This window comes from Pavona decussata, unplaced genomic scaffold, assembly GCF_977016875.1.
Source record: "Pavona decussata unplaced genomic scaffold, jaPavDecu1.1 SCAFFOLD_42, whole genome shotgun sequence".
NCBI lineage: Eukaryota > Metazoa > Cnidaria > Anthozoa > Scleractinia > Agariciidae > Pavona > Pavona decussata.
Window position 1 is genome coordinate 665,310 of NW_028145464.1, and position 23,556 is coordinate 688,865.

Below are 23,556 nucleotides of genomic sequence, written 5' to 3' on the forward strand. Positions count from 1 at the left end.
GAAAATTGGGGGGAACCACGCATTTTTCAGAGATAATAAAGCAACACAATAATACAAAAAAGCAGTAAAATACAAAAACCCGAGTATCTCGAGATGCGCAAAACGCATGCGCAGTAACAAAAGTAGGCGCCGTCCTTATTTTTTATTAATTCGTTCACACATTTGTTTTTAAACATTGGGGATTAACTCGTTAATTGTCAGTGTGCGATATTCGTGTAGTGGATCGTACCTGTGTCCACGAATTACATACACGTACCAGGCTATAGAATATATGGTGTCCAAAAACATCATTGCTTTCGTAATATTACTTACGAGCTCATGCTTTCACCTTGCTAGATAGACTTTTACCTTGCCTCATAGCTTGCTGAAATCCTTGAAATGTTTTGTTTGTTTCTGTCTCTATACAGGAAGAACGAAATCAAAAGGAGCGAATCCGATCTCCAGGTATTAATTCTAATTATCCAATAGGCCATTTCCGAGTTGCTGTGAACCTCGCTGTGAACGCAAGGCTAAGTGCAAATATGAAAATAAGTTTTTCTTGCATATGAATGAAAACTAATTCAGTCAATCAATCAATCAATCAATCAATCAATCAATCAATCAATCAATCAATCAATCAATCAATCAATCAATCAATCAATCAATCAATCAATCAATCAATCAATCAATCAATCAATCAATCAATCATTCATTCATTCAATCACTAGTTTGATCGATCCATCGATCAGTCAATTTATGAATCAATTAATCAATCGAAATGATATCAGCCAGACTGAATCCCTTCGTTCGTAATTAATGGCACAGCATGTGTTTATACAATCATGTAACTAAAGGCGCACTCACAAATGTTTGAATTTGTTTAAAACAACTCAAATATTTCCTGAACTGTCCTTTAAGATGTAGACCCTGAGTTCAAACGAATGAAAGAAGAGCACTTGGTAAAAATGGCGTCGCTGAGACAAGAAGCAGAATTATTGAAACAACAAGCAGAGGTTGAGAAAATGAGGAAAGAATTAAAGGAGCTGAGGGGAGAAAAACTGCTACCGGAGGAAAATAAAAAGGTACAAGCGTTGGGTTAGCAAATCCAAAAGAAATATAAAGGAAATAAAAACGAGACAAAAGAAACAAAAAGATGGACTTGAAAAACAAGCAACAGCAACAGCAAAAAAATGTACGTTTCTCGCCCAGTGCCTTTAACAGTTAGAAGTGTTCAGTATATTTGCTATCAACCTGGCGGTGCTTATTGGTTACTCATGAATGACACGTTTTGTTTGGGATGGCGATGGCTGAATCGTTGTTGTCTCGTATCATGGATTAGGTGGTAATCCAGTGACTGGCCTAGTTATATTTTCAAGAAGTATAATTATTCCTCCCTCTGGATAGGATGCTAGTCATTTATGGGGTTAACGGCTGTTCTTAATTTCCCAATTTCTTTTGTACCAATCTTTATACCGACAAGGAGAAAGACAAAGAAAAATGATATGGGGAACTACATAACACAGAGAACCAGGCTTGAGGCTTGAAACGAGCTGGCCTTGTGGGCACCATTATTTCACAGCATATCAATGGAGAGTAACTTGAAACTAAGACAATAGTGAAACTGGGTATTTTGAAGGTAGAAGGCACACCAAATGAACTTGCAAGAGCATTTTCAAGTGCGTCTTGTGTATCTCGAGTAACCATTACAAAGCAAGTCTGAAAATTTCAACGCTAGAATTATAATCGAGAAGTGAAATTCAATGTTTAGTTAGGGAAAGCTCATCGTTCAGTAGTAACAAGAAAAAAACGTCAACAATTAATGGAATTTTTGTTTATGTGGTATAATCTCCCGTCTACTTGTCCGCGGTACAATTCAGTTGTTGCAACAATCCAACAATCCACGCTTTTCATGTTCACATAGTAACTTGAACTCTTTTTGGTTGTTGCAGTCTTTTGAATCACCGTTTATGATGTCCAATGCAAGTGCAGATAAAGACCTACTGCCAAGCCCCTACGACCCCAAGTAAGTGTTGTCACTTTGTAAAGAGTTTTAATAGATTTTGTCTCTTTTGACTATTGAACCTTTTCTGATGGCTCATTCGTTTCACCGTGTATTTTTATTTTAAAACTGAAGGCTTTCCATTGTGCTGTTTTCTTGAGGTTTGCTAGGAATTGAAGTAATTCCTGGCAACGTATTGTGGAAATCAAGTCTTGTAGTGAATCCTTAGTCGTGCAGTGTTTTTCTGGCCGTATCGTTTAAGCCGATATTTAAAGCGCAACCATAAAAAAGAAAAGAAAAAAAAAAAGTATTCAGTAATAAAAGTATTCCCCGCGGCGTTGTTTCTAGTGCTGTAATAGCTGTTTTTCACTAATATGAGTCGTGACTGAAATCCTTGGGTGAGTGACCATTCAAATTACATTTATCGAGTGTTACCCGTGGTAATTTCTTACCCATATTTCACTCTTTTGCCCTAAAATGTTCCAGGTTATGGAAGAGTTTGGTTGCAGATCGCTGTACAGTAGTTCTATTAAGGCTAGATTTAAGTCTGGATGGAATCTTAAAGTCTCTGTCATTACTAGTCAAAGCTTTTGAGCGGTGCTTTGCGCAGTGTTGTTAGCCTTTGCAGCTAACGGCACAGAATCCGCCATGCTGGAGAGCAAGTTGCACACTGGGACATACTAAACAAAGTGGCTACATCCAGTCAAACTTGAATTTTCTTTGCTTTGGATGTCCCAGTGCGTAACCTGCCGTCCAGCTAGTGGATTTTGTACCATGTGACCGTTAGCTGTAAAGGGCCAATTATGTAACAGCACTGCAACTTAGCAGTAGTTTCTTCTTGTTCTGTTTATAAGTTTTATATCGTTTGGACGAAATTTCACGCCCCTCTTTTTCCTGGAATTTTGTTTTCAGTGCTGGTTTTGCAGTTTACTGGGACTTCGTTCTGGGTCTCAGCTCGTCATTAACCAGGTGTAGGCTAGCTGCTGGAGTTTATCAGGGGGTGAACATTGTAACAGACGTGAAATTACTGCCGCTCGTAAGAACAACACCCATCACTAAAGAGAGCCATCCTACGATACCTTCGGGCGGAGTGGGTGTTATTGGTGTAAAACATCCGTTTCCAAGGTAAGATTCACTCAGTGTTTTATTAGTTTGTGGTAGTTCTTTTCGGATTCATGTTCTCTAACTGGTCTCAAACAACCAAACCTGAAAATCAATCAATCAATCAATCAATCAATCAATCAATCAATCAATCAATCAATCAATCAATCAATCAATCAATCAATCAATCAATCAATCGTATTTGTTATTACCAGAGAATGAGGGACTAATTCAGTTTCTTTGTCGAATTTTGTGGATCTTTAGCGGTCTTTCCTTGTTGCAACTTTTTTGTTAATAAAGTGTTAATTTGCAACTACGTGTTTCTCTTAGTGACTGTGAATTTGGATAAACCAATCTTGGATTTCAATCTGCATTGGGTAGCTTTCTCAATAACTGCCCAAGAAAAGCTATCTTTTCCTTTTAGTGCGCGTTCATCCAGCACTCTTTATTGACCGAATGTAATAATTATTCGCCTTAAAGTGGCACTGTCATTTAGATCGCACTGTATGTTAGCCAAAAGAGCTCGAAAGACAAACAGCCCATTCTTGAACGTGAAATCGCTCTTAGAGCACCGGGAGGAAAATATCAAATGATTTCTCCGGGGAAGAATTAACTATAATCACTTTTTAGCAATTTCTCCAAACCTAACAAGATGAACTCGGAAAAAAAAAAATGGCCAATTTTTTTTTTCGAGTTGCGATCCATTCCTAACCTAGCCATCTGCAGACAAAAATGATTGCTACTAGTTTCTGTGCTCTAGTAGGGTTAAATTTAACTAAATTGAACCATTATTTTAATGCTCCCATTAATACACATGTTTTTTTTTTCGCTGTTCAAAGTGAGACTAAACTAGGTGACACTGCCCCTTAAGAAGAAACAAATTCTGTTTCTGATGGTCTATTTCTCCAGGTGCCTTCCAGATCAGAATTTCAGCCTTGTTGTGGAGCTCCAGGCCAACAGTGCTGAGGACTCTGCTGACCCCACTGAGCTATTTTCCAAAGGATGGACTAAACTTGACTTGTTTGATATCAGCAATCGATTGTTTAGTGGAAGGTAACACATAAACAGTAATGCTAAACCCAGGGTCATTGTATAATGCAATTCCAGGGATTTGATTGGCTTAGCGGACATGGTATAAGAGCCATTATACCATGCCCAAGAAATAGCGGGCATTAAATTGTCTTCTGTTTTTCCTTGCAAAGCGAAATTGGCAAGATCTAGCGTCATATCAATTATTCCACTCACGCTGGTTGCATTTGAGGTGATTATAGCCAACTCGGCGCTACTTGCCTCGTTGGCTATCTATCACCTCATATACAACGCGCGCTCGTGGATTGGTTGTTAAATAGTGCACTTTACGAATGTGGTGTTTTTCTTCTAACTTTAGTTTCGAGTTGTTTGAAACATCTGCTTAAGGAAGCTTCCTGTAGTGGTTGATGGTGCTTATTTTTATCATCCCGATCTCATACTACAGTAGATAATCTACTGATATTGTTATGAGATTCACTATAATCTGGTTGCACATCCAAACAGTATCTTTGAGTTGACGGAGTTCTATTTTGTCATGATCTGTCTGCTAAACAACCTGCCTATACTGCAAGAAGAAATCAGATATCGATCTCCAGAAGTCGGTGGCGCTGAGGCAGTATCTCAGTATAGATTGTGGCTTTCTATCTTCTCATCACCTCCCCTTGTGACAATATATTGGCTTTAATTGGAGAAATTAGACGTAAATTGTTGTTGATTGTTACATATGGATTTCCACACGAATGGTTGTTGGCCTTTATAATGGCGCAATAATGATCTCCTCAACCTTCTTCATGTTGTGCTCGGCAACATTAGCAAACACAAAGAATCATTAGAGATTCCACACCCAAAAGTGAACAATGATAAGAACAACCGTCTAAAGCGTAAGCAACCGGACCTTGAATTAAGCAACGGTAAATATAAAGTATGACTTAACCAAGAAGTTAGCGAAAATTTAAGTTAATAGCCGACGTTTCGGCGTCGTCGTGACACCATTCTCAAGGCAAAGTGGATAAATTAATGCGAAGATTTGATTTCTATACTCTACAGTCTCTACAAATTAGCGCATTAACAATCAAATCTTCGCATTAATTTATCCACTTTGCCTTGAGAATGGTGTCACGATGACGCCGAAACGTCGGCTATTAACTTTAATTTTCGCTTGTTTATGTTTCAAGAAATCAGTACTGATCAAAACAAGAAGTTCTGCTATAAAAGGGCAAGCCCTTCTTTGCTCTCTGTCTCACACTTTTGTGGGAGTGAAATTCCAATTTAGACGCCGTTCAGTCGTGGCACGTTGTTGTCACTAATATCTCCACAGCAATGTAAGGAATCGGTTTCTTAATCGCTGAACAGGGTTTTTTCCCAAAACTAAGCCAATTTTATCAATAAAGGTCGTTCAAAAGACGCTTGTTTTTTGTCAGTTGTTTACGCTGCAGGTGAGAATGGCAAGGCCAGGTCACTTTCATACCAAAATTTCCTGTTTAAAATCAATTTTTCCATTTTTTCATTGCTTCCTTTTAGGTGGAAAATCCCTATTCGTATAGCTCCAATAAAAGCCTATCTAAGTACCCATGAACTCAACAAGATACCACAGGTTTGTTCACTCCTGATTTTGTTTTGCCTAGTTTTTAGGTTTCTTTCTGTGTGAATATTTGAATCGCCGCCATTTCTACGATACTCCCAGTGAACGTAATTGTTTTGTTTGTTGTAGGTGGGGCAGGCGGAGTTATATATCAGACTTGTGAACAGCCGTGATGTCACTTCACAAGATGCGTTGAACCCGCAACCAATACAACATTACATGTACAAGTATCCCTCGATGGTGAGCCGGCAATTATTTTGTACAGTAGCTAAGAAACAACAAGGCTATGTTCACATTTTAATGCCAGATGTATTTCTCCCCGCCGGGATCGTAAAAAACCTGGATGAGTTCGGCCTTTTGTTCACCATGAATTGACTTGTGCAGCGTACAAAGACATATACAGCTGTTTCGACAAAAGGTTGTCCAAAAAATTGAAAAGCGTACGCGACAATGCTGAAAGGTAGTCTGCAAAATACCCAATAAATTTCAATAAAAGCTCAGAATCCATAATGCCTCGACCGGACAGCGAAGACTTGAGATGACGGGCAATATGGATTCTGAGTTCTTTTTACAGCTGTATGTTGGTGTTTTCGAAAGGGAACTTTAACAACCTTCCTCAGTAACAGAATGAAAAAAAAAATCAATTCAATTCAAATTATCCTCACCCGTCACGTGCATGCTACTTTTAGTAACAAAACTGTACACCAAAAATGATTAAAACAAGCGGCCATGTTGACTGTATCTTAATAGTGTTTATTTCCACTCTAAGGAAAACATTCGCGTCATCCCACATGTGCAACCGTCGTCTTCTCGACTAGATGATTTGCCCCCTGTACCAGCCCCGTCAGTACCTCCCCCACCGGATACCCCAGTGTCTGTTGAACAGAGAGCTGAGAGGTTAGTATACAGTCAAATTAATATAATTTATATTTTTTCGGTTGGAGTATACGTAACGATAATAGTACTTAACCAACGTTTATTTTTTGAACGTTTTTTTTTTATTTTTTTATTTTTATTTTTTTCATAGAATGAGTAAATTATGCACCATATAAGATATTAATGGTGGCCAAATAACCTTTTCAAGTCAGTTGATAAAACCAAGCTTTCGTTTTCATCCCTCCCCCCCCCCCCCCCCCCCGACGCAGCACCGCAGTTTCCGTAGCAACTAATCTCTTTATCTATTTATCGTTAATTTTCGAGTTCCTAATTTCCGCCTCAAATTTTGGACACCAAGATGGTCTTAAGAACTTAACCCCCTCCCATATGCGATATGGTTGACCACCCCCATAACTTTTCGACTTTTTCCCCCAGAAGTTGTGGGTCTTAAGACAGCTCTCACATTAATGAAGATGATGAGATCTGCTAAATAAGCTATAGTTTAGGGGTATACCTGATATACACAAGGATTAGATCGTTTTTGAACTATTAAATTTTTACGTTTTAAGACCATTTATCTCAAAGCCATAACTTTTCTCATTCAAATTTATATCAGTTACGAAATACACTCACGAGTAGCTTTAAAATGGTATATCATGCATGGACATTGAGTTTGTAGTCTTGGATTTGTTTTAAAAATAGCAAGTTTTTATTATCTCGCTCGACTCACATTTGACCCTTTAACCCCTATTTTTAAAACAAAGCGGAATGCTTCACTATGGGCTTAGTTCCTGTAATTTATTTATTATAACAGTCAGTGTATGAGTAGTGCGTGTGTGGTCTGTGAGTGTGTGTGTTGACTAGTATATAGATGTTTACATTTAAAATGCTTCCTTACAAGATTAGTGTCTAATTTGGAAAACTATACGGTTTACTTAGGCGCTAGGCGTTTCCACATTAGATATTTATGTTAAGTTATCCGTATTAATGTTTTTAAAACTTTAAATTAACTAAATATTCATATATGTATCGATACAGTCTTAAAAGGAAATGTGAAAATAAAGTTGTTGTTGTTGTTATAGTTGTTCGAAGCCCGATTAAGCTAATCCTGGGTTAACGTGAACTTTGATTAGAGTCTAATTGCTCATCAATGAAGGCTCTTCCAAAAAGATTTTTGTTCCTCGGCTTTCACTTGTAGTTTTCTTTACCACTAGCTTAAAATTAGCTTTTAAACACATTTTTAATACGAGAGATAAAAAGCTCGGAAAATTTTTAATCGTGGATTAGCGCTAATTGGCTTTCGAACAACCGGGCCCTGAGTATAACATGTCTTTTTTCAGGCTTTTTTTTTCGCAACTACTTAAGTTTCGTACTAACTGTGAGGATCTTTCTTCTATTTAATCTTTCATCCGCAGCTCAAAATATATGTTTCATATATTCAAATTCATGTCTTATGGGCGGTAACTTAGGCTCAAACTATTTAGTTTTAACTTACTTCTTACGGCTGATTTAAGCTTGTTGTCCACCGCTCCTTTACCGACAGTAAGTCTTCAGAGAGTTCTAGGCATGTGATAATACTGTAATGTTCCAGTGCCCCCAGAACGCCTCTTGATGAGTCAGTGGTTGGGTTTCAAGTGGATAAATTGATGAATGCCATTCCAGGAGAAGCAAGGATTAAGATAACAGTCTACGAACATGAACAGGGACAGGTAGGAGTGCAACGCTCACATCAGTCAGTCAGTCAGTCAGTCAGTCAGTCAGTCAGTCAGTCAGTCAATTGTCAATCAATCAATGAAACATCAAGTATACAGACGAGAGCATTGGTCACTCAGTCACTCATTCGATGAAAATAATTAAAACAAAGCAAAAAGAAAATCAAACATTAAACCTTTCCTTTCGTGCTTCCGTTCGTCTCTCTAGCCGTTTAGCCACAGCTCAAAGCTTTTGGGAAGAACAGAAATCGCAGTTTGCAGTTTGCAGGATGTTTGTCCCATGAACCTGGTTTAATGGTCTTATCTCCCACGAGTCTCCTGTAGCTCAGTGGTAGGCAATCCGAACTAGTAATCGGAAGGTCTTAGGCTCGACTCCTGATAAGAGCACTCAGATTTTTTTTTTCCGAGTATGCCTGTGTCAGTTATTGAATAATACATCATTCTCAGCAGAAATGTAATTTGTGATCAAAGATATCTTGTTTAAATTAAATTATCCATCCACTCGTCCCTCCGTCCTTACGCCCTTCACTCCGTCCAACTAATAAGCAAACAAACCGGCAAGTAAGCAATCAATCCAACGAACAAATGAACAATCGATCACTCCTGCGATCTTTCCGTTTGGCCTCTTTTTTGGCTGATTTCTCCTTTCGTTAATTATATGCAGTGAGCGATTTAGCCTCTCAATCTACAGCTACTTGTGTTAATTAAAAAGAATGCTTGATTTTTATAGTGGCTGCTTTCATTTAAACCAGTGGATTTTGTTATTTTACAGGTACTAAAAGGAGAAAATAATAAACCAGTGATGTGTGTCACCAAGTCTGCCAGGCAAGACTTTCTTGAGGGAATATACTCTTTTGGATTACAGGAGGTAGCGTGACCTATGCATAATATACGCTTTAAGATCGCTGTCGATAACTTAATTAGAGTAACTCTAAGTCGGCCAAGCGAGTTAAAGCACGAAGTTGCTCACAATCATTCCGTGGCTGTAAAAACAAATACTGACGGACTCTCTCTGTGTGTCAGCTTGTTACAAGCTGTGTAATAGTCTGCTACAGTCCTAGCTAAGTTCTTCAAAATTTTCCAACGAATAGGTGCAGTGTTGAAGATGGCATGGCAAAATTTATTTCGCCATCTAATTTTGTCACAATATCAAAACAAAAGGAAAACAACATAAAAAAAAAAAAATGTAAAATAACCAACCGATGCTGTTCGCTAGTAGGAATTTCTTTTGAAGCCTTTAGATTGTTATTCGTATCTATAACAGAACAAGGCCAGCATGCTAAAAGGGGTCTGCAGAATTGAACAAACTTGGGCGCTTTCCATTTTGCCAAAAAATTCAGTTGGAATGTCCCATACTCGCTTTCGACTCGAAACTTGCGATCTCATTGCCAGAATCAATCAATCAATCAATCAGTCAGTCAGTCAGTCAGTCAGTCAGTCAGTCAGTCAGTCAGTCAGTCAGTCAGTCAGTCAGTCAGTTGATGGAACATTAGGCAAAACAATGGATGCTACGCTATATCACTGTTTTGTGCCGTTAAAGACAGTTCTAACAAGGGCAGTGAGAAACAGATAATTTTTACTTTGTTTCGATGGCAGAAGAATTTAAAGGGTACAAAATTGTTTGGAGAGTATAGTTAGTTGAGATAGTGGTACTCCTGTTCTTTGAAAATATGTGCGTTCCATTCGCATTTCAAGTGGTTGAATAGGTAATTTTGGTAAAATGAAATACGCCCCGAGACTTCAGTCTAAATATAAAACCGGTACAGATGATTGATATCCCGGCAGTGGAGCCAGCTGAATCCTGACTAACTTGATCAATTTGGAGTCAAGTGTTTTGCTTGGGATGTAGCCATCACATGAACAAGATTGATCAGGTCATTAACTTCCAAATAGAACAATAGGCTACAGACTTCATGGAAGCAGTCTGCTATTTAAAAAAAAAAGCTATTTCGTTTGAATGAGCAAACTGCGAAAATGTCACCTGCGTCTGGCTTTATTTTTAGCAACTTTAGCGTCTGGTTGTTATTCGTTTCACCAAAAAAAAAAAACCCTTAAGTATGTGGCTTATTTTCATTTAGTTTTTTTTTTTTTATTTATATATTTTGAGTATTTTTGTATGTGTGTGCGTTTTAACACTTACTCCCAGAGAAACTCTATGGGATAAAAGTCACTTTCTCTTGCAACAACGATTTTGATTTTGATTTGCCAGCGTATTGCAATTGTCCCAATTTAAAGAATGCTCTTCTTTCTAATGGGAAGCATAAGCTATAATCACTTCTTAGTGTTTTTTTTTTTTTTTTTTTTCCAAATGAACAGAAAGAACTTGAAAAAGTGGCTATTTTTTAAGTTGCAACCATTTCAATCCTAGCCATCATGATCTGCATGCAGCCAAAGGCAATTAAGGACGGTGCCTACTAATACCGAAGTATTTTTGTGCGGTTTATGACTATGCGGGAAAAGCAGATCTCAGCAAGGCCTAATGGAATCCAAAAAGAAAATTGGGGGTAACCACGCATTTTTCAGAGATAATTAAGCAATAATATCTCTAAAAAACGCCAAAATATAAAGCAATGCATGGGATTTTTTCCTAAATTGAAGCTTAATTATCTCTGAAAAATGCATGGTTACCTCCAATTTTCTTTTGAGATACCAAAAGCATTTGGTAAGTTCTGCTTTCTCCGCGTAAAAATATCCCTGTAGTAGTAGTAGGCACCACCCATAGGAAACCCGAGTAGCTCGCGATGCGCAGAACGTATGCGCAGTAACAATAGTAGGCACCGTCCTTAATATCATTTAGTTTCTGGACAGTAATAGGTAATCACTAAGAAACTTGACCTTAATTTTTAACGTTTCCATCGATATAAATAGTATATAAAGTAACGCTAAAAAGGTGAAATGTATGCACGTATGAAAATCCTTTAAAAAAATCCAGTGTTCGTGACACGAAACGAATTGAAGAATATTGCGAAGATTTTGTGTAAAAGACCACTGCGCCGTTCAAACTTTGCTTGTTTTCTTTATTGCTCTCGTATGACATGTGCATGTTACACAAAAAATAATAACCTTTTTTTTTTTTTTCAACTTTTACTAAATTGTTGTAACTGGAATGTTGAGTTACTCTTTAGTTAATTCTGTCAGAAATAGTGTTCAACCGTTGACTGAGATGTTGCGACATTGTCCATGCAGTCGTCGAAAATGTCCGCCGCTTGGAAGTCTGAAATTTAAACGGTTCGATTTCATATACAACGGTATTAGAATCAGTATCGCGAGTAAAGTTAAGTGTTTCAAAGAGGGAATCAAGAATCCTCGAAAACGGTCAGAGTTAGAGAACATTTAGTACATAATCCATGTAACAGAGCGAGTGATCAGCATTGGCTAGGATTAAAGCAGCAAGAGAAAAAGTAATTCATTGTTAGATTTTAAAGAGTTTGACTCCAGTAGTCACATCATAGATCGGTGGAGTAAGACCATTCGAGTGAGTGTAGTCCTGAGAGGTTCCTGTTGGTGGAGACATTGACTGAAAGCGGAAGTCACGATTGACTTATCATTTCAATTACAATTAAACTGTATAGTTCGTTTTTGTGTAGGTAGCTGGCGACTACTAGAACCATGTTAAATGTGGAACTTGGTTGGATTATTTTCGTTTTATTAAAGAAGAAAAAAGGGTTTCGGGCGCCATAAGTAGCGTGAAGTCCCTAAAGCTACAGTAACAACACTATTTTACAAAAATTTGGTTGGTTTTCTAAAGGTAAAAAGATGTCACAAGAAACTAAGTAGCCTCATGGTAAAATTGTTCTTCAAGTGAAAGTGAAGACCAAAACAAAAAGGGGAGCCGGAGGGGTGGGTGGGGATTATTCCACATTCGGACAAAAGAGGGTAGGGTGATTCCAAATTCTCGCTGTTTTGAAAACGAAATTTTGCATTTTTTTTGTGTGTGTGTTCGCCAAACTTGCGCGCTTGAAGGGTTTTAATATCATTTTACAATGAAGCTAGTTGGTTCCATGTGCCTGCAATACAATTCAGTTGATCATGGTCTCCTTCTTCACGACAGTAATCGGTGGTGCATCACCAGTGCGGCTTATCCACTTGATTTTCACTTGCTTTGTCCGGCTTCTGTTCTCTGTTTCTCCGTCTTTTCCTTTACCTGGTTCACTTGGTTCCTCTATTTCCTCCTCAACCACAATGTACTCGCCGTGTTGTTGCGTCCCGTTTGGGAAAATGTAGGTTCCTGGACCGATCATTTTATCGTCGTGAAAATTGCCGATGTAGCTTTGTTTTCCGAATGTTAGCTTCCCTCTTCCTAGAAAGTACAAACGTTAAGTCACAGAAACAAACTTAAATTTTGTTTCTGATTAATTATTTTTTCCTACGGTTTTTTTTTATTATTTCTATTTTTTTTATTCACGATTCATGGTTAGTGCTACCCTTTACTAACGCAGGTTTCAATTTCTTTTGTTTGTTTGGTGGGGGGGGGGGGGGAGGGGGGGTGGGGGTGGGGAGGAAAGGGTAGAAAGCTTATGTTAGTTTTAAGCGCGGTTAGTGTAGGCTCGTCGATTGCTTCCAATGTAGGCAACACACACGTAAGCTTGCGTATGGCGGAAATAAGCTTGTGTGAAGATACAAAAGTGAGAGCTTTTTTATCATAATTAAATGAAATATATTTTGATGAATTAAAATTACTTATTTCTACCAAAAAAAGAATTGCTGCCTTTCACCGAAATTTTTATCGCCTTGCCTTAACAGCGAGAGACTGTAATGCGATCGTCGAATAAAATTATAATTATTGACCATAAAAACGCCTTCCGTTTCCTAGATGTGGTGATAGTGTACACATCTCGCATCTGCACGTCAAACACACAAACAGACATTTTTATTTTTGTTAATTATGCCTTAAACTGGGGTTAGCATTTTCTTATTGTTTCATTTAGTACAATATTTTGGCATTGGCCTTTCATTTTTTTTTCTCTTTTTTCTTGAGGATTTTTTTTTTTTCTGGTGTGTTTTAGAAACGTTTAAATGTTTTTTTGTTACTTTGAATGAGAAATCCGCGTCATCTGGTTGCATGAAACCCAAATTTATTCATTTCTTTGCATGAGACTCTGTTTACTGTACATCAACCACGATCAACTTTTTGAAGCATAAATTTCGCTCGACAGTGACAGGTTGAAAACTATTTTAGAAAAAAAATCTATATTTCATCCCTGCGTTCATGAATTTTTATCTTGCAGTAATTGTATCTGTTTTCTTTGTACTGAAAATGTCCTTTTAATTTATTAATGTCATGCGTGTTCAATTCTTAATATTTCATGAACTTATCAATGCTCCTAGCAACTTGCTTTCCTATAAATACAAAGTTGAATAACATCGGGCGATTTTTGTTTGCGATCGCGTTACAAGGCGCAATTATTACAATATTTTCTGTATGTTCTGCCAGAAATTTTACCCAAACAAGTGTAAGATTCGGGAACTGTAAAAAAATGTTTACCCAAACATGTGGTTCCCGGCGATCATACTGCGGGCAGTATTGTGCAAATTGCGTCTGATTCTTGATATAAAAGAAATTACCGTATGCAAAATTCGTGAGTACGCTTTTTAAAGTGTTTCGCTCGGTTTGTAGCGTTAAATTTGTGGCCTAGCGTTTGAAGTTGTTATCGTTGCGGTTGTTAGAGGGAGCTTGTGTTCCATTTTTGAATTTTAAAAACCCTTGTAGTGTGCAAATTTGCGTCGTGTAATTGGCTTTTAGTTTTCAATCTGCGGATAAAACCGTGATATTTGGCAATTCAAATGAAAGGACTTGAGCAGTAGTTTTTAGTCGATATTTTGAAATTTTACAACGTTGAAATTTCGCCGCAGTCGACTTTATGCTTACCTGATCTTTTCCCCTCATACCACTGCCCTTCATATTGCATGCCACTCGCAGCGTATGTATACGTTCCTTGACCGTGCCGTCTGTCATGCTCCCATTCGCCCCGATACAAATCCCCGTTGGTGTAGTAATACGCGCCAAAACCGTTGCGCAAATCGTCCTTCCAGCTTCCCTCGTACTTCGCACCGTCCGGGTATAAAAACGTGCCTTGTCCGTTTTTCTTGTTGTTGTCATAATGACCCATGTAGCATGCATTCCGCGTCTTCCCTTTGATTTTCCTGAACACATATTTCCCATAACCGCTGCGATAGCCATTTTTGTACTCTCCTTCGTAAACATCGCCGTTAGGAAGCCTTGCTTTGCCCTTTCCGTGTCTTTCGCCGTTTTCGTTTCGTCCACCTTCGTACGTATACGGCAAAAGCTCGTTCTCCGAGTCCATATCTTCGTCTGACTCTCGAAGTGTTTCCATGCCAGCGAATTTAATCAAAAAGCGATTTATTTAGATGAAGGGACAATTTAGATGTACTGTGATGGTGCCTTCGCTTCGATGTAAAAATCAAGACTTTTGTTTTAGCTGTTTTGGGTTACAAATCAAATTAAGCAGTGTTTTGGCACCGATGAAAACTTCAAATGTGCCGTGAAACCAAACCGTTCGCAAAACATCCAGCTTGATAAATTGCGCCAGATATTTTTAATTTTTAACCGACGTCGTTGGTCGAATGGCGTTTGAGCTAATTCGTGGAAAGAGGAAACTTCTGATCTATCGCTGTTAATATTTTAAAGGTGCCATTGTTTTTTACAGAGGAGAGGCTTCGTTATAACAGTGAGGTGCGTTATTAGAACGACTCCTAGATATTTCAATTGGTGCATCACTCACAAACACAAGCAGACATGAGACCGCATAATCGCGCGCTAAATTATTAATTGGTTCAGGGTGTTTTTGTGGTAGCACTTCCAAATTATCTTAAATATGGTAACAAGGGAAATGTTTTAGAACTGGCGAGTTAGATATCGCCTGAAGCATTGTTATTTTTTTATTGGAGATGAGATATCGTTTTATCAGTCGAACGCTTTTATTTTACTGTTTGTTAGTAAGGTAGCGAGAAAGTGCTTGCGATTAAAGTTCAGTTGCTAATAGCAAAAATCAAAATAATTCCCTTTTTCTTCCTTTTATTTTTCACTTCGAATGGATTAAAAAACGCATCGTTTATAAATTCGAAGCGTTTCATGATAATGGCAGCTGGGTTTTCTTTCTGTAAATTGATGGAAATAAAATGACAAGCAACGCATAGAAGAGAAATAAACCTTCAAAAACCCTCAATAATATATATATTTTCTTATCATCCTTTCCTAAAAGGCCTTCTTAAATTGAAATATATACCTATTTCCATTTTGCTAGCGCTAATTTGCCAGAAGGGTAATTTTCGTCCAGTTGTAAATATTTTATTACAGTAGCCTATTATTTGCGGTTTGAATATGATCGAAACCGCGTATTTAAATTGCATGGTTTAGAATATACAGATAAAATTTTCCTCCGTTTCTTATGTCTCTATAAAGAGCTGATTTGTAAACAAATCGTTATGTTGATAAACGTACAGTCGTAAACTTCAGGCTAATTTTGAATAATTTCTTCCAGGCAAAGAACTTTTAACATTTTCAGTTTTGGTTTATGACAATTTTAGAAAAGCAGTGGCTGTTAATAAAATAAGAAGCTTGTGCTGAATTCATGTTTTGAAATGAGACATTTATTAATGGTTTGCCTCGACAACCATAACATCGAAACGTGTTTCTTTTCTTCAAGAAAAAATAAAAACGTCTTAAACGTGTCCAATACCACACTTCTGATATTTTTTTTCTTTTTTTTTTTAGAGGGGAAGGGTGGAGGTGCTTTTGTTTGAAAAAATAGGCAAAATGTGCACCTGGGTATACATCGCTGGCGGAAGAGTTTTAAATAGAGTTAGGATCACATTCTGACAAACACAATCTTCAAGTTTATTTGAGGTTTAGCCTGTGGGATGCACCTATCTTTGGTTTTAGTTTAAGAATAATCAATTTTCCTAAAGTAATTGCCGTTGTTACTCGGGGGGCGAATTGATTTAAGTGTGGCTTTTTTTATGTTGCTACTATAGTAACTGTAAGAAGAAACTCTTCACATGGAATGGAATGTTTAAAACACGAGCAGCAGTGCTTTATCGGGATTTAAAAGCACGAGGCGCAGCCGAGTGCTTTTAGACCCGATAAAAGACGTCCTCGGAATTTTTGGAACGGCTTCAAAAACATTCCTGGAAAAGCGTGTGTCAGGAGAGTTCATAGCAATGATGCTTTTGTGAACGTTGGAAATTAGTATACGTGAAAAACATTAAAAAACGCATACTAATAAGGAGGAGGTTTTATCGGGTTTTAAAACCACTGCAAATGATGTTTTATCGACCATTTGATAGGTCAATGGGCTTATGAATTAGTAATGAGTTTTTGAAATGTTGAATAAAACTGCCATTGAATCGGCCAGGCTATCTGATTCAGTTAGTTTCTAACTGATTTTCTGCAATATTAAGTAGTGTAAATAGGAAGAAGAAAAAATTAAAATACTCGAAATGTCTTGACTCGGTTTATCTCAACGTTTTCTCAGTGGTAATAAATTAAATTAATTAAACTCCAGTAGAAGGTGTGGTAAGTTTGTTTTGATAGTTGTAAGTTTTGTCGACCGTGGAGATTAGTGACGAAGGCTAGTGCAATTGTAAACGTGGAACTCATTCCTATTTAACGTAGCGAGCCCAATATAATTCGTATTAAATTCCACTCCACTTGATCCTATCGAATGCAATGCGTGATGGAATGTAAGTTGCTGCTCGGTAGATGCATAAAAGCCCGTTTAAACGGTTTCAACATTTGCCCAACATTCGTTCAACAAAAGTTGAACGGATGCTGGGCAAACTGTTGGATGAACGGAGTGTTCAAACGGTTTCAACGCCATTCAACATTTTCAAGAACAAAAGAAATGTTGAATTGATGTTGAATGAAAGTTTAAACCAATTTAAATTTGATTCGATATACTTCCAACAAGCTTTTTAACATTTTTTTTACGTTTCCAACAATGTTAAACGACTTGTTCAAACGCCCCGACATTTTGTTGAACAACTGTGTTGAACGCATGTTCAAGCAATTGTTGAAACCGTTTAAATGGGCCTTAACATTACTTTTGCATCAATACTGAACACAGTATAGAGATCGTAAGCCTAAATCAATTACCGTTTTCTAAAACCAAGCTTAGGAAAATTAGTTGAGAGAAATAGCAGCCTGCAGTTTACTAGAAAAAATCCTTCTTTTATTTAGGCGCAGTTCAAGAATGTTCCTTGGGATGCAAATTCCATCGTGGTGTTTCGATTGTACCTGCAGTCTGCAAATATAGCCACCTCCGGGAATTCAACAGCGCAACCGGGAAATCTTTTGGACGAAAGCAAACTGGCAGCGTGGACCGCATTACCGCTGGCATTGATCGCAGGGTCACATGCATCCAGACGTAGCCGGCAGTCCGGAGGTATTTAGAATGTGGCTATTTAGTTTTGAGTTGGTGCTGGACTGTAGTAAGTTTCACGCCACTATGCCCCCATCTAACCGACAAATTAGCTTCTTCCGTTTCCGTAAAGTGCTTTTAACCATGCATGACTGGCTATGTGCAATATTATACGGATTAAATGAGAAGTAACTCCATTTTTTTCTCCCTGAAATAAAAAAGGCCGTCAAATTTCTAATTGCCTGAGCTCCCCAAGGGAACAATATAACGAGTGAAATCTCTCATGTACTTTTTAGCGCACATGCAATTATTCGGCCGCTTTTCATTCTTTCTTGTCCATGATAGCTAGTAATCTGAATATACTTTGTGTTATACGTTTTCCTTTTTCTCGCAATTTGCGGGTTTATGGTTTCAATAATTTATTTTAGCAGTTAATTAATCGGATGGCACTCTATTAGCGGGAATCATCCAAGCAGGTGCCTTGCCTCTAATTTATTCAAGCGCTGGCTACGTTAAAGCCACGTGGAGTTGCCGTACTATAACAGTTATAAGGGACTTTAAGAAACCACGATGGCAACGGCAACGAAAACGCCGCTTGAAAATATTAGTTCGCGTTACTTTTGCTACTTTGCGATTATTCCAATTTGTTCAACATGTACAATGTGGCCGAACTATCCAGTTACAACAGGTGGGAACGGGGTTTAAGTTTGAGACAAAGAATGAAAATTTTACCGTCGTGTGCTCACGTTCTCTTCAAAACCTTGAATTTGGTCATTTCACGTTGTTGTTTGGCCGAGCACGGTGGAGAAATGTACAAACATTTTAAGCGCACGTGCAGGGCCTTTGTTTTTCTCATTAAATCCTATTGTTTTGTCACGTTGTCGTTGCCGTCGCCGTAGTAGTTTCTTCAACTCCCTATATATTGTCGAGCGCGCGGGATGGATCTAGCGAGCGGCGAGCTTCACAGTGAGCCGCGAGAAACGCGCGCCCAGAGGGAACGAACGGGAAATTCGCAGAACAAAGGTATCTCCGCAGCCGCACTTTTTCCTCTCTCTCTCGCCAATCCCTCCTCGTTCACTTTTTCATTTGCATAATTTTTCCGTCACTTTACGCGCGTGTTCTGAGTAAAAATGTACGACTGCTTGCAGTCTAGTGGGTGGGTTATAATTATTAACACATTTCATCTGTATATAATACAGAAAGGGAAAATGTGCTAACACGATGTTTCATTTTCTTTCTTTGTAGACAGTCGGGGTGGCTCAGCACGCCTAAACGTTGGTTCTCATGATATTCCTCTCTTCTTCCCTCCCGTTGTACAAGTTCCCAACATTCCTTTGCGGGTAAGGGACCAAGTATCTCCCTGTTTTACCTGCTCGCAAACACGTCGTCTAGACTATCATCTTTGTACAATATCTCACACTCAACATAGGGGCGCAAAGCGTGCATGACCTTTGTTGAAGTTTTTCAGGTTACAGGGTTCATTTTTGGAAGCACAACTGTTATCCGAGGTGGGTTAGAAGCCATGGTCAAATACAATGGGAGGATACGACCGTTGCGTCACCTTATTACAGGAAATTAACGCTCGTGTTAATTAAGAGTTGTGCCGAGTTGGCTATAACTACTCTCATATCCAACAAGCGCGAATGGAATAATTGTTTTATTAAATTCTCCGCGTCTGGACATTGCTGTTGAAGTTTACCGAATTTTTATATTTTAAGAAAAAATTTCTTTCAAATTTAAATAGCCTGCGTAGCAGTCGTTTCCGTTTCCTTCAAGCCAAGCGGAGTAAGCGCCCAATGTCCTCGCGCGCTTGCCCCGCTTGGCTTTAAGGAAACGGAAACGACTGCTACGCAGGCTAAAATTTAAACGACCGGATGTTGAGGCAACCTCCGACCAAAACGCGCGAAACCTAATGATCACATGACACGCGCAGCGCTTTGCAAACGGAGTTAAATGAAAAATCGAAAGCGAATAAAATCGGACACAGTCGGACATCCAAAATTCAAGAAACGTTTAAACTTACGAATTATAACCTTTCTGAGACTAGCATTCAAGTGCTTTTGAAGTTCCAACTCATCGACAAGCGTAATAGTTGTGCACATTTGAGCAAATGTTCTGCTGTGTGGTGCCGAGCGAAGGAAGAGATCAGGGCAAGGACGGCTTTTATCATGCTGAACTAAATTCCTCGCGGACGATTTAAAACACTTCAGGCACGTCCAAGTGTACGAGGTACAACCTCACTGAGACAAACATTCAGTACAAGTTTTTAAACTTCAAGCTTATTTGAGAAGCGTAAAAGCTGTGCACATTAGTGCAAATGTTTTGCTGAGTGGTGCCGAGCGACGGAAACGAACATTATGGCCGCCGCTCGTACGGATTTCACAGATAAACCATCTGAAGTCCTCGAAAATTCGTAAAAACATAAAGGCAGGCATGAAGCTCTTCCTGAGAAATTTCTTCGATTGGCTTTAACCTCTTACCGCCAGGAGTTGAAAGCTATCCTGAAATTTTTGAAGGTAACCGGTCGTTATTGTTGTTGTTATGTGATCTAAAAAATCGTAAAATCTTGCAATTTTGAAGATTTTACAGGAAACTTCAGACTGAGATACGTACCATTAAATAGTGTCATACTTTGTGGCTTTTATTGTTGTTATATTGAGATGGCATTGTTTGGTATTTCTTTCTTTTCCTTTTTTTTTTTTCTACATTTTTCCGAAGAAATTTTTGCTTCCCGCCGAAAAAAAAAAATTAGCTTAGTGACACTTGGGGCTTTCGTTTTCCATATAAGGTCAAACTACGGAATATGAGCTGATAACCGAGATTTAGTGAACCCATTAGAACGCTAGAAATGCAATATCCGAGGCTGAGAATTTATTAACAAAAATTAACGCGAATTTTTAAAAAATTCGCATTAATTTCATGGACCGTTTATCTCCTATAATAAGGTATAAAGTGAAACACCCCCTTGGTAGGAGCAGAAGTAACAAAAACGGAATCCCTATTTCTACTTATACACTGGTGGTGGTGATCGCTTTTGATACATTGGTCCTATTTACAGGTTCTGCGATTTGCAAGGATTTGAGAGTGTTTTAGTAGCCTTGGTTCCTTGGTTGTCAGACAGGAGTAGGTCGTAAGGGAGAGTTCGTTGTTTTGCTTTCAAGTCTTGCATTTTTTTGGTAGCGCAGAATTTTGGGGCCAAAGCCAAATCAAGGTGGTCGTTGTGTTTAACTGGTTACTTATTGTCTTAATCCAGATATTAACTTCCCTACATATTAATCCAGGGTCCTTTTCCGGAGCAGTGGACCCCTTACGGACAGGCCTCGTTGAAGATTTCCATTTTTACATCAGTTAACTTTCCACCAGAGAGGCCCAGTTCCCCTGAAGAATTTCTGCAAGAAAACGACCTTCCTGAGGTGAGAGAAGTATTTTATTGTCCATTAATGATGATGATGATGATGATGATGATGATAATAATAATATTCGCGCGTTCCTACGATCGGTTACAATGCGTCACGTGAAACAACATGCCTCAACTTAACCCTGGACATTTCAGATTACACTCTCCAAGGTTTCAGAGATCATGGCTTTCAGCCAACATTCAGTCAGCTTTCGGCGAAAATATTAAACGGTTATAGACACATGCAGTGGCCTTTATGTAGCTTTAAAAATATGCCAGGATATTTGTCATTCGGCACTATGTTTACTCTAAAGTCGCATGTTTTCCGGAGGCTCGTCCTGGGAAAACTTGTTCTTTTTTCTGGAACGGATATCAGAATGCTATGGAGGGGAAATAACCGTGATATTTTTTCTCTCTCTATCTCTTCTATCTCTCTCTCGTCTGTAACACGAGAAAATAAAATTCATATGTTCAAGCCACCGTGTAATTTTCTTCTTATTATATAGACAAATCTTTCGCTCGTCAATTTTCACAGACTGTTTAAACGACCGGGAAAAACCGGGGAATGACGTCATCAATAATTTTATTCTCACTAGTGGGGATATGGAAAATACTCCGCTCTGGTCCCTGATGTAGTTTCGTATGAATTTTAGACTCGTGTCTATATAATAAAGATTATTATTTATCTGGTCGATAACTCTGCCATGTTTCTGTTCGATTGTTTGTCAGAACGTGTGGATAAAGAATGGCCGATCCTCTATTCTGACAGAAGAATCTGAGGAAGGAAATGGTTTTGACCTGTATATAGATGGAGCTCGTTTCCTCCCGGACAGTGTGACTGTTTCTAAGGTGAGTAAATGGTTAGACTCCTAAAATGTGTCGATCAATTCGAAACCTCCGACATCCCCTGGGTATTTTTGAAGTTTGGGTTTGTTCAAATTTTCGCTCAAAATGCTCTTACCTTAAATGCTCAAACGCTCTTTTCGAGGACAATTTTTTAGCCTCAATATATCGCTGTTCAGGGCACCCCCTGCCCCCTCTCTCCTCTCGTGCACGGTTCACAGTCAAACGACCCTGGTTTTACCCAGGACGGGTTCTGATTGATCGGCACGTAACAACGCAAGCAACATTAAGCTGTGAAAAGCCTCTTGGTGTGGAGTGATGGCCATAGTATTAACCTGTGAATTTCCAATCGTAGTGATTTTAGTTATGTTTCAGGAGAACGCAAGACATTTCTTGTCTTCATTTCATGTTCCTTCACGGTGATTTAAATCGAATTTTGCAAAGTCGTCAGCATTACGACACCTAATTAGCCATTCCATACATCGTAATGAGGCTCAAAGCAACTCGGAAACGATGGCCTATTGTCAATTTGTTTCAGTCTATGTCTTTGTTCGTCTATGCCGCAGTCTAGAATGAAACCTGTACAAATGCGTAATGCAGTGTTGTATCGCTTCTTCCCAGGTGGCAGGGAGAGTACTGGACAAAAACTACACAAGGTAAATCAGTACTGCCTTTCTTTAGTAAAAAGTGCGGCGGATAGTGAGGACGTTGTAGATGTAAACAATAAAAAACGATCACATGCTTTCTTGGTACCAACTATAACGATAGAAGAGAGAGGGGACTTTATCCAGTTGAAATATGTTTTACGTAGGGCACCCTCGACTGGGCGTATTCCGGAATAAGAATAAAGCTTCCCAAGTTACCGATACAAGAAATTTAGAAGCTACAGTATTTCATTTTATTCTTATTTCGGAATGCTTACTCAAAAGGTACCATACGTTGCCCTTGTAGAATCTTTGTAGTCTGTTTCTGTTGTTGTTTTTGGTGGTGGAAATGGTTTTCTTTTGTGTGCTATCGTATAGCATGAAAATTTTGCGGGAGTTTTATTTTGCGGATTGGTGATTTTTTATGGTTTGCGGGAACAAATTTTTGCGTTTCGAGATGACTGAAATTGTTGCTGGGAACTAATTTTTGCGATTCTCTGTTCAAGCAGCAGAACATTTAAGTGGAAGTAACCTTTAGTTTAATATTTGCAACTTTTATTGTACGGTATATTGAGTCACAGTTTTAACTCTACTTACATATTAGAGACATATCACTGTAATACCTTACTGTGCAAAGGAACTGAACAACAAAGAAAAGCCTACCCCTACCATATACAAAAAAACACTGTTTCATTAATACGGTTTAATAATACAGACCAGATACAGACTACCATATGTAGCTAAGCTCTGGTTGCTTTCTCCAATGAAAAATCATGTTAATCCAGTGGCACAAGTGTATCAAAATCGGAGTTTTTTTTTATTTCACTGAAGGGAGTTAATTTTCGCGGTGTTTTAGTTTTTGTTTTTTTGTTTGTTTTTTTTTTTTGTGGCGGGAACTGATTTTTGTGGATCGAGGTCAATTCGCAAAATCCGCCAGAATTAGAACCTGCAAATTTTTCATGCTACACTGTTAGTCCAGTTCTTTAGTCCAAACGCTACATCCAGGATGTAAGT

The 23,556-nt window shown here is 38.4% G+C and overlaps 2 protein-coding genes across 6 annotated transcripts in view; one reads left to right on the top strand and one right to left on the bottom strand.

Moving 5' to 3' along the window:
* Positions 1-23,556, top strand: part of LOC146482846 (uncharacterized) — a 57,256-nt gene that overhangs the window by 13,901 nt on the left and 19,799 nt on the right. For 4 of the 5 annotated variants that reach the window (XM_085106667.1, XM_085106666.1, XM_085106664.1 and 1 more), the window contains 15 exons: positions 408-444; positions 898-1,061; positions 1,929-2,002; positions 2,891-3,103; positions 3,989-4,132; positions 5,630-5,702; positions 5,820-5,930; positions 6,460-6,587; positions 8,158-8,275; positions 9,051-9,146; positions 17,478-17,682; positions 18,904-18,998; positions 20,940-21,071; positions 21,785-21,904; positions 22,520-22,554. In XM_085106667.1, the coding sequence (XP_084962793.1) occupies positions 408-444; positions 898-1,061; positions 1,929-2,002; positions 2,891-3,103; positions 3,989-4,132; positions 5,630-5,702; positions 5,820-5,930; positions 6,460-6,587; positions 8,158-8,275; positions 9,051-9,146; positions 17,478-17,682; positions 18,904-18,998; positions 20,940-21,071; positions 21,785-21,904; positions 22,520-22,554 (1,745 nt within the window). The remainder of the gene's footprint in view (positions 1-407; positions 445-897; positions 1,062-1,928; positions 2,003-2,890; positions 3,104-3,988; positions 4,133-5,629; positions 5,703-5,819; positions 5,931-6,459; positions 6,588-8,157; positions 8,276-9,050; positions 9,147-17,477; positions 17,683-18,903; positions 18,999-20,939; positions 21,072-21,784; positions 21,905-22,519; positions 22,555-23,556) is intronic. The other variant, XM_085106665.1, reaches the window with a different exon arrangement.
* LOC146482847 (uncharacterized) lies at positions 12,221-15,035 on the bottom strand. The gene is made up of 2 exons (XM_085106639.1): positions 14,148-15,035; positions 12,221-12,578 (listed from the first exon to the last, which is right to left on the bottom strand). Exons 1-2 carry the CDS (start codon positions 14,611-14,613, stop codon positions 12,298-12,300), a joined length of 747 nt encoding a protein of 248 aa, XP_084962765.1. The 5' UTR covers positions 14,614-15,035; the 3' UTR covers positions 12,221-12,297.

Bases quoted from the DNA above. Each gene is read 5' to 3' on its own strand.
- LOC146482847 (XM_085106639.1), bottom strand. From the start codon at position 14,613: ATGGAAACACTTCGAGAGTCAGACGAAGATATGGACTCGGAGAACGAG. The intron at 12,579-14,147 runs GTAAGCATAAAG...TGTACTTTCTAG, and splicing joins GTATGAGGGGAAAAGATCAG to GAAGAGGGAAGCTAACATTC.